This window comes from Volvox carteri (genome assembly GCF_000143455.1).
Source record: "Volvox carteri f. nagariensis unplaced genomic scaffold VOLCAscaffold_68, whole genome shotgun sequence".
NCBI classification, from domain to species: domain Eukaryota; kingdom Viridiplantae; phylum Chlorophyta; class Chlorophyceae; order Chlamydomonadales; family Volvocaceae; genus Volvox; species Volvox carteri.
Genome location: NW_003307611.1, coordinates 164,994 through 175,335, shown reverse-complemented (window position 1 = coordinate 175,335; position 10,342 = coordinate 164,994). Strand labels below are relative to the sequence as shown.

The window sequence follows — 10,342 nt, the reverse complement described above, 5'->3', positions numbered from 1 at the left end:
ATGCGCATTAAAAGCAGAGCTCCTCTCCCCTCCAGCCCACCTGCAGTTGGTTGCCCAGCTGTGTGAGCATGGCGGACACCTTATCCATACCGAACATCAGCATCAGCGGGTCCACGCAGTCCAGCAACATCTTGGTTTCCCCGGGATCGCCCTGGAGAACGGGGGTGAGGGGGGTGAGGGGGGGAAGGGGGGAAATGAAGGAATGTACCGATCAGCTGCTGTGCAAATTCGTGAAAAGCCATGGGTTGATTGCCAGCAGCGCGATGAGGTAAAATGCAAGGTGGAGGGGTTGGGGGTTGGGGGAAAGACGAACCACGAACGAGTGAAGCGGGGATTGGGGGAGGTGCCAGTTTACGTAGCAGTAACAGCAGCAGCAACAACACATGCAAGCAGAGCCCTGCCCTCCAACCACCCACCTGCTCTTCTCCTCCTCCTCCTCCCCCTCCTCCTCCACTACCACCACCCTGTACAACCACGCCCTCTTACACAACCACATGCCCTGCCTCCACCGTCGTCCCCAGCCCCGCCTCTACCGCGCAACTACCTACCCCCGCCATCTGTCCCACCTCAACCCTCCCTCCCCCCGCTACCTCCCCCCCAGGCTCCCACCTGCCTCCCCGCCCTGCCCCGCAGCTGCAGCTCGATCCGAGGGGACTCGTTCAGCGAGGTGCCGATCACCAGCAGCCCCCCAGCCGCCCGGACCTCCTCTCGGTAGCGGGCACACTCCTGTAAGGGGGGGAATGGGGCGGGGTCCCATGGAGCACAGAGGGAAAAAGTAACATAGACGGATGCTCCCGGTGGTGGTGGTGGTGGTGGTGGTGGTGTTCGTGGGGAAAGGGGTTGAGGGGGGAATTTGGAGGGGTGGTAAGGAAAGCGACCGGCGACTCCTCTGAGAAGCATGTCGCCTGGTGGTGAAGTGCTGGTTGGCCTGGTGAGGCTGCTGGTGCTGGTACTGGTGCTGTTGTTGTTGTTGTTGCGATGCTGTTGCGATGCTGTTGCTATGCTGGTGCTGCTGGTGCTACCGTTGCTACTCTTGCTGCTGGTGTTGGTGGTGTTGGTGGTGTTGGCGGTGCCGATGTGGTTAGCTACAGTGAAGCACTTCCATAAGGCCCCAGTCGGCGCCTCGGTAGATACCCCCCGCGCCACGGGGATGCACAAATACACAAAACACACACGCATACATGCATACACACGTACGTCATGCACACAGCGGCTCAGGTCATTGTAACACTTGCCTGGTCGAACCATAGCCAGAGGTGCAGAGCAGCACGCAAGGCCCAAACCTGCAGTAGGGAAACAGAGGAAAGAAAGAAGGGAAGTTTTGAAACACGAATGAAAATATATAAATAATATTAAATAAATAAATAAATACGGTTTATCAATTAGAAAAAGGGAAGGAAACCGGTGGCTAACTAAAACATCATTACTGCTGTCCAAGTAACCAATTTTGGCTGTCAAGGACCAGCAGACCAACTGAATGCAGGCAGCCACGTCGCCACCATTTCTCACGCCGGTTTGTCTTACCTGCGCCACGGGTTCCTCGCCGTCGTCGTACTTCCCCCCCGCCGCGGCAGCCGTCGCCACCGCCGCCGCCGCCGTCGCCTCGTCGTCGTCCGTAAAGCTGCTGCCCGGACCCGCTGGGGCACCGCGCACCATGCCCGCCGTCGACGACGACGACGCGGCCGCGGCCGCCGCCGCCTGATGCTTGTCGTACAGCTCCCGTTCCCTATCCGCCAGTACGGACTCAATCACTGGCGCCACGCATAAAGTATAGTTGAGTCGCTCCAAGCCGCCCGAGTGTTCACGATATGTACGGCGTAGCGCGCCACGAACCTGCGTACGACATACGACATACGACATAGTAGCGGACCGCGGAGGCAACATGCGCCCCTCTACCCCAAGAGGCGCCCCGAAATCAAGGCGCCCCCCCTGGAGTCCCCTTGATGCTCCAACAACGCGGCGTTGCCAATTCCCCTGCTTGACATCTACACGAACCGCGACTCTTGTAGCGAGCAACCAACGAGCAACCAAACACACAGGTTACATGTTCCTATGGCCAGTTACATAGTTACCACAGCTGCCATGGTACCCGCAGACGTCCGACCGAGGATTCCCTCTCCATGTACACACCGATACGGTACCTACGGCATGCCCCAAACAATTGCCGTACACAGGCGCCGTACATACCTTTCGTCGCAGCACCTCCGCTCGGTCCATCACCCACGCCACGAGCTCCGCCGTCTCGCCGTAACTGATGCCCGTCGCCGCGATTTCCCCGCCGCCGAAGCTACTGCCGCCGTTACCCGACGGCTCGTCCAAACTGCCACCCAACGAACCTGCCAGGCTGGAGCTCAGGCTGGTGAAGCTAGCGGAACCACCGCCGTTGCCGCCGGCGGATGCGAGCTCTTCCGCAGTGGGCGGCTTGGCGGCGAAGGAGATGAGGATGGCCGTCGACAAGACTTCGTGAAGCGGGCGAGGTAGACCGGCGTGGGGTGCCTCCGGTGTACTGTACGGTATCCTGTCGTTGTACGAATACGACAATCAGTACGGCAACCACTACAGCACAAGACCGAGGCACATCTATACGCCTGTACGCGTAAATCATGAAACCGAGCCGGCTGGTAGGTGCCCCACCGCGTTTATCTTCGTTGTACGACGGCCACGACAGCCACGCTTAATTAGGCAAATAAATAAGCACACTCGGGGGAAGCGGGGCCGCATATCAAAGGGTAGGAAAACGCACCAGGAGTTGCGACAGTTGCCCAACCGCCCAACCAACCGACTAACCACCCAGAACCCACCGGGTGATCGCTCCAAAGTCGTCCGTGTCGTACGGATCAAGCTGTGACAGAGGAAGCATCGGCAGCGTCTCGCGCTCCTCCGCTGCTCGTCCATTGTTCGTACACCGTCGTACATCGAGTGCCGTACATCCGTCCACAGCCCCGGTAAAACAGGGCGGCGCCCAGAGTTTCAAAGGGAAGGAAAAGCAGATTTCGGACAGCTTTCACACGCAGGCAGTTGGTTGGCGCCCTGAAGGGAGCAACTGCACGCCCCATTGTCCAAGAGCAACGTCCCGCAGCCCTGCACTGCCCTGCACTGAATTGCACTGCCCTGCACCACAATAAACAGCTATAATGCCGCTTTACGCCTACCTACCTACCTACCCACCTACCTACCTGCCTACCTACCTAAAACATTATAACGCGTCGGACATGCGACGCATCGGTGCTAAGGACATCGATGCCGCTATGAAGCACCGTTCACGTTATCAAGCGAAACAGAAAGCCCACCCCAGCCCACCCCAACAAGCCATCCCACCCTCTCCGCCTAAACCCCCCCACCCCCCTCCCACTCCCCATCATCTGCAAGCTCCTGCTGATGACACCCTCCGCCCCCTCCAAACCCCCCTCCAAACCCCCCTCCAAACCCCCCTTTTTGCTTATCTTACACTTCAGCAATCTGCGGTACACCAGTCGCGTGAGCGCCAGCTTGGTGAGCCCCTCGGGGTTGCCACCCAGGATGATATCCGTGCCGCGACCCGCCATGTTGGTGGCGATGGTCACAGCACCTGGCAGGCCGGCCTAACAAGCGTTTGTGGCGAGGGGGGTAGTAGTCAAGTGTGGGGGGGATGTTAGGGAGGCATGGGAGAAAGAGGGTGAGGCATAGGAAAGGGGCTCCCGGAGGGAAGGGGTTAAGCGGAGAAAGGTGGATGGGTGGGAACAACCATGGGGACAGAGGAGGACCCGAGGAGAATGAAAAACACCGGGGGGAAGGGGAAAAAGGGGTTCAAACCAAGATAAAACTAACCCAACCGACATAACCGTCACAACTGACAACTGACCTGGGCAATGACTTGCGCCTCCAACCGCACCAGCTCCGGTTTGGCGTTTAGCAGTGTGATGCGCGGCTTGGGACCGGACATGAATCCACCGCCACCACCACCACCGGCTCCATCACCGTCCAATCCACCGAACGCACCGCGGCCGCCGCTACCAGCCGCACCAAAGGCGGCAGCGCGACCTAGTGCCGCTGCTGCAGAACGTCGCGCCGCGGCGGCGGTTATTGACGGGTAGACGGTTTTCATCAGGTAGTTGAGTACGAGCTCGCTCTCCTGAACGGTGGTGGTGCCTATGAGCACGGGCCTGTAGCAGCAGCAGCAGTAACAGCAGCACATACTTCCGGTAAGGGCTAACGCATAGCGTTAGTAGGGAAGAACGTTCGAGATCAGTATCAGTATCGGTATCAGTAGCAACTGCACATGCGACCCAGCGCCACGACTGCGATCAGTCATGACACAAGCCAGGTCAGCAGTAGTGGTAGTTGGGTGAAAGGGGTTGGGAGTTGGAGACCAGAAAGTGGATGGCCATTGTGGGGTGCGTGGTGGTCGTTGTCACGACACAACCGAAAGTCGTACACACAGACACATCCTTGTATGGCATCCCCGCATGACATTTCCGCAACAACGTGTGAGCTCGTACAATGCCGTACCTCTGCGCCTCTGCCGCTTGCATCACCTCCACTGCCAAGCAGTGCATCTTTACCGCCTTGTCGTAGAACAAGCGAGGTGGATGGTCCTTGCGGCGGGAAGGACGGTTAGTGGGCACGGGTACGACCTTGATGCCGTACAGCTCAAACAGCTCCGCGGCAGCTGGCTGAGCTGTGCCCTGAGGGGGGTGTCGCGATGGTGATGATTATACGATGAAAGCCTATGAGAGATATTATATTATGGTGCTGCATTGCATTATAGTGTGTGGGTAAAATTAACCCACTGCAGGTGAGGTGCAAGTCCGCTGTTCGAATCCCGAGGACAGCAATATACCATATAATATATAAATCCCTTCAGCAGAGATCACAAATCCAGAAGGCTTAGCGCCGGGCGGCGATGCGAGGTGAATCACGTCAAATTGTCAAAAAATTACCCAATCACGCTGATGCCGCAAAACAGCACGTGGTCCAGAATCGCGGAATCCAAATCCAGTAGTATTGCCCCCAAATGAAACAGCGCTTACTGTGTCGCTGTCTTGTGTGCTCACCGCGTGTGTTTAATCCATCAGGGGGAAGGCATCGCGGGACATCGGGACAGAACTATCAACACACACCCTGTGCGCACACCGCTGTACGGATGCCGTACACATTTACCGTCATGCCGGACAGCCATTCGTACTGTCTGAAGAAGAGCTGGAAGGTGATGGTGGCGGTGACAAGGTTCTCGGCTTGCACCTTGAGCCCTTCCTTGGCCTCCACGGCCTGCAGAGGAAAGGAGCGGGTGGGGAAAAGGAGGGGAAAAAAAAGGGGAGAGGTGCAATCACATGCAAAACAAACATGCAAGTTACATGCAAAAGTGGCGGATGTGGCACGCGGGGCACGCAGAGGACGGACAGGTGGAGAATATCACGGATGGGGGGAAAGGCGAACCACGAACGAGTGAAGCCGCTGCCAGGGGGGCAGGGAACACCGGGGAAATGCATTGTGGCACAGTCGTACTGTACGAATAACCCACACACAAGTGCACACCCCACCTGGTGTATGCCCCCCTGCCAGCGAGTCTGGGGGCGTATGCGGCCGGTGGAGGGGTCCACGATGACCGCCTCGCCGTCCCGTACAATGTAGTCCCTGCCGTTGATGTACAGCTCGTACGCCTGTACGACAACAGTGCAATTTATTAAAATCTACCTAGCGGCTCGGGTTTGGGTGTGCGTGTTTTGGGTTAGGGTTCCGGCTTTCCCTGCCCATCATCTTCGAGGCCTCCGGGGCCCTCCTTCCCCCCTTGTTCCCTCCGGGGTCTCCTTCCCGTGGCCCGGGCAGCCCTTTCCCCCAGCCGCACCGCCACCCCACCGTGAGCGATGTGACCGCCAGCCTGCCCCAGGGCACCTCCTCCTCCCACAGGCTGTGCACTCCCGGGTAGGGGTCACTGAACTGAGCTCCCTCGTCCACTGCCGCCGGCGAGGAGAGGGGTACGAGCGAGTGCGTGGAGCGGGGTAGAGGGCCAGAGGGGGCGTACGACGAAGCACAGACGATTAACAAGGAGGAAAACCCAGAGACGCACACTCCAAGACTAAACCAATAAACAAGGACAGAGGAGAGGGGGAGATGAGGAGGGCGGGGCAGGGCGGGGAAGGGCGGGTGGAACGGAGAGGTGGACTACGCGACCCAGAAAGTGAAGTTGACCCTCCATGCGAAGGAGTTAGGGAGTTGTTAAATCAACAGTTAAATTAACGGTCCTGGTGGATTCCCGAGAGATCCTAGCCCGAGGTGCCCAGGTCCGGACGCGGGACATGGTATGAACACTCACGGAGGTGAAGGAAGATCAGGTGTGTACCGGTAGAGCTGTACGACAGTGTACGGCTCTTCTCGTCCACCGTGTAATACCTGCGGCAGGGTAATACCGCACGCAGCAATGCATGTATTTCAGTTTAGTTATATATACCACTACTATAAAGCATTACGAAGAAGCTAAAACAACTAAAAAGTTTTCATAACATATTACGTTTTTTATTCGGTCGGGTTATTGATAAAAAAACCGACTTGATGTGTCATGCAGGGCCAGGACACGGCCCGGTCCATGAGGCAGTGGTGTGAGGAGGGAAGCAAAGAGGGAAGGGGAGGGAGGGGAAAGACGAACCACGTGCGATTGAAGCTGCTGCCAGGGCAAGAGAGTAGCAAACGTACAAACTGACCGAAAAGGGAGGGGCTGGACGCCCCAATTCTTAAAGAAGTGCGTTCCTTAAGGAACACACCGCCACATCATGCACCTACTGCTATTACTACCATTGCTATTGCTGACCAAAAAAGACCAAAGAGACACCACCACTACCACCGCAACCTCCACCTCCACCATCACCCACCTGGACTTGACGCCCTTCGTCAGCCGCTGCAGCTCCGTGTCCGACAACGCATCGGGTCCGCAGGCCGCTACTTCAGCGGCGATTTCCGATTGAACATGCTCCCAGAGCCGCCGTACAGCCTGATCGCGGACACGTCAAGGGTTTGGCACAGCTACTGGACACATGACAAGAAGCAATATATGAAGACGCGTAAGGGCTTTCGTTACCAATAAAAAGCGTGGCTAATTCTTGCGGTTGGTTTTCTGGATAGTTGTGTAGACTCACCGGCCCCAACAGCAAGCTTCTTTCCTTCTTTACACTTTCCCTCCTCTTCTTTCTGTTGCACCCACCATCCCTCACATTCTCCCCCTTACCTTCGCTAAGACTTGATCCAGGACGCCCCACGCACAACAGCGCTGGGCTCCAGCTCTATTTACCTACCCACCGTTTCTGTACGGCATACAGTACAGAGTTTCCGTATATTCTGAACCCCTACCTAACGTCATTGCTACTATTCTACCAGTGACGATAATGCGATTTAACTCATCCACCAACTCCAAGGATCATCGAGTTGGGCCTTCTTCCTCCTCCTCCTTACCTTGCACCCACCATTTCCATGTCGCCATCCACCTTTCTACGTACCGCCCGCCCCCCACATTTCGACACCATTCCTTGCACCCACCATCATACCCGCCACCCTCCCCCCACACCTTGTCCACCAGCTGCACCACCCGCGTGTCGCTGGAGCCCTTGCCCGATATGATCATGGGGTTGCGACTCTCGTCAATGAGGATGGAATCTACCTCGTCCACAATGGCGAAGTGGAACCGGTCATCACGGAGCATCTGCCGTGGGAGGGATGAGGGAGAGGCAGGGGGAAGGGAGGGTAAGGGAAAGTGGTTGGGGGGAAAGACGAACCACGTGAACGAGTGAAGCTGCTGCCAAGGAAAGAGTGTACAAGAAGTGGTTGGGAGGTGGGGTAGGGGTAGGTAGATGGTAAGATGGAAAAATGAATAAGATGGCCACTGTGGACGATATGTTGGCTTGCAGCAGTGGTGCTTGGGTGGGTATGAAAATATGAAAAACACTGGGCATATGGAATGTGGGCACATGGACGGTGAGCGCAGTGGGTGAGGGCATCGGCGACGACGACGCCGTGTGTGTTGTCGTCCTCACTCCTAAAATCCACTCCTAACATCCCCCTCACCTTCCCCCTTCCGCCCCTTTAGCTTCAAGCAGCCTAGCGGTGGCGCCCCCTCTTCCCGCAGCTAGAATGTTCTCTCTCTTGCGCGCACGTGGATTTGGATCGGCTCCGAAACCTATTTATTCTCTTAGGGTTTCCTTCTCGGCCCTCTAATGCGCAACCCCGGCACACACACCGGGCCCGCTACTCCATTATGTATCTCGACCGTACGACATTCAAAGAGGCGACAGGGAGTTGGGGCCTTGTGAGCTGTCATGTATGTGTACGGCCAGGTAATGTGACTCACCAGGTCTTGCGGACTGAGTGCCGTATTGTCCCGCAAGTACGAGAAGCCCAGCTCCTGGCCCGTCACGTAGGTGACGTCGGCGGCGAAGGCGGCACGGGCGGCGGCGACGCTGCTGGTTGACTGTACGGCAGCACAGGTAAGCCCCAGGAAGCGGTACAGCTTGCCCATCCTGAACCGAAAGCACGTTACGGCAGCGGCGTTGGCGGCGGCGGCAGCAGGAGGCGCTTGTGCAGATGATCAAGTACGGCAGCACCGGCGGTAGCCCCCACCTCCAGGGCTGGCCGTGGTTGCATTCCTACCCACCCATAACCCGTGCCGACATACCCACACACGTACAAAACAGCGTTACTCCCCGTAACGCTCCCATTAGCCATTGATAATGCCGCGATGCGGCCAGGACCGCCCCTACCACCTACCACTCAGCCGCGGCCCTGCCGTCCCCCTCCTCCCCCCCATCTCCCCCGTTTTCACAAGGACCCCCAGCACACACACACACACACACTTGCGCGACCTCCTTCGCAAACTCCCCCCCTCCCCCCTTCACAACCCCTGAAGCCCGACCCCGTCTCACCACGCCGCGTCACGTGCCGCCAGGTAGTCGTTGACCGTTACCACGTGCACCCCCCGCCCCGTCAGCGCCCCCAGGTATCCGGGCAGTGTGGCCACGAGGGTCTTACCCTCCCCAGTCTGCATCTCCGCCACCTGGCCATCTGCAAGCACCATGCCGCCCACCTGCCAACCAGTGGGGGGATTTATTTTTAAGTTTTTAAAGCATTTTTAAGGGATTGTTCTAATTATGAAGGTTATTTAGGGATGTACAATTTTAAAAAAGTTTTATTTTTTCTAAATTGTTTTAGGGCTTTCTGGTTTATTTTTTGGTTTTCTTTAAGGCTTTTGGTTATTTATTTATAGGATGTGGAGGAAACACTCAAGAAACCACCACGTGGCAGCGGGGGATAACTTGCTCGTGCCCAGTGAATCACCGTGATGGTGGTTGAGCGAAGAGAGGTTGAGCGAAGAGAGGTTGAGCGAAGAGAGGTTGAGCGAAGAGAGCCCACTGGCTCATCCAGGCATGCATCCAGAGCACACCAGGTCACAAACTGCTGCTGGTTTCGCAACACATTACGCCACACCACAGCACGACAGCGAGCGCAGATCGTACTTGTAAATTCACATCCTGCATCCCATTATTCCCTTTTCCCTACTTTTACCGCTCCCCCCCAAGCAAACCCATGTGCATCTGCCTCTGGCCCCAATCCCCCTCTCACCAATTGGCAGTCGTAGTGCCTCATCCCCAGCACCCGCCGGGACGCCTCACGCACCACCGCAAAGGCCTCCACACGCAGGGACAGAAGAGAAGCTCCTTCAGACAGCCGCCGTTTGAATTCCACTGGAAGGGGGGGGGTCGGATGTGGGTTTGCGTTGAGGTGGTGGGGGCGGTGGTGATGATGGTGGTGGCGGGATAACGGGTGTAAGCAGAACACCTATCGGAAAGCAATGTGCCATGTGAGGTGGAAATGTGCTGATGTGGCTGAAGGGTCAGATTCCAGGCGGCTGGCAGGTCAGAGAACACGTCCACTCGCCCTTTCCCTCGTCCGGCTACACCAGCGCAGAAACCCTCCGGACCCACTCTCGCCGCTGCAGCAGCTGTAGGTAGCGTTCAGGCTACAGCAGCCAATGGGGAGCTGCTGCTGCAGCGCTGGCTGGCTGTAGCGGGCCATGGCGCCAACCACGTTGCGCTGTCCGCTGCGTACCTACCCCGCCCTGCCCTGCCCAGTATGGTTGCCACCCGCCCACCCGCCCGCCCACCCACCCGTCTTGGATCGCAACTGGGCGTTACTCAACGCACGCATCTCCACCTCCAGGTTGTTGATCGCAATGACATCAGCGTAGTACCTGTACAGCACGGCATGTACGGCGGATCAGGAGATAGTCCGGCGCCGTACGACGCATGGGCCGTCCCAATTCAACCCCCCCGGCCCCGCCGCAGCTCCTTGCTATCACGCTGCCTCAGTTGCGCGCGAAGAA

The 10,342-nt window shown here is 57.5% G+C and overlaps 1 protein-coding gene across 1 annotated transcript in view; it reads right to left on the bottom strand.

Annotated features, from left to right (window-relative positions):
- VOLCADRAFT_98099 (uncharacterized protein) overlaps positions 1-10,342 on the bottom strand; it is a gene marked incomplete at both ends in the record, with an annotated part of 21,743 nt that overhangs the window by 9,904 nt on the left and 1,497 nt on the right. The window contains 17 exons of the mRNA XM_002956989.1: positions 41-151; positions 610-726; positions 1,525-1,833; positions 2,188-2,459; positions 3,449-3,581; positions 3,842-4,142; positions 4,489-4,664; positions 5,113-5,247; positions 5,520-5,639; positions 5,836-5,933; positions 6,293-6,369; positions 6,846-6,964; positions 7,535-7,669; positions 8,315-8,483; positions 8,886-9,046; positions 9,583-9,704; positions 10,128-10,210. Coding sequence (XP_002957035.1) covers positions 41-151; positions 610-726; positions 1,525-1,833; positions 2,188-2,459; positions 3,449-3,581; positions 3,842-4,142; positions 4,489-4,664; positions 5,113-5,247; positions 5,520-5,639; positions 5,836-5,933; positions 6,293-6,369; positions 6,846-6,964; positions 7,535-7,669; positions 8,315-8,483; positions 8,886-9,046; positions 9,583-9,704; positions 10,128-10,210 — 2,638 coding nt within the window. The remainder of the gene's footprint in view (positions 1-40; positions 152-609; positions 727-1,524; positions 1,834-2,187; positions 2,460-3,448; positions 3,582-3,841; positions 4,143-4,488; positions 4,665-5,112; positions 5,248-5,519; positions 5,640-5,835; positions 5,934-6,292; positions 6,370-6,845; positions 6,965-7,534; positions 7,670-8,314; positions 8,484-8,885; positions 9,047-9,582; positions 9,705-10,127; positions 10,211-10,342) is intronic.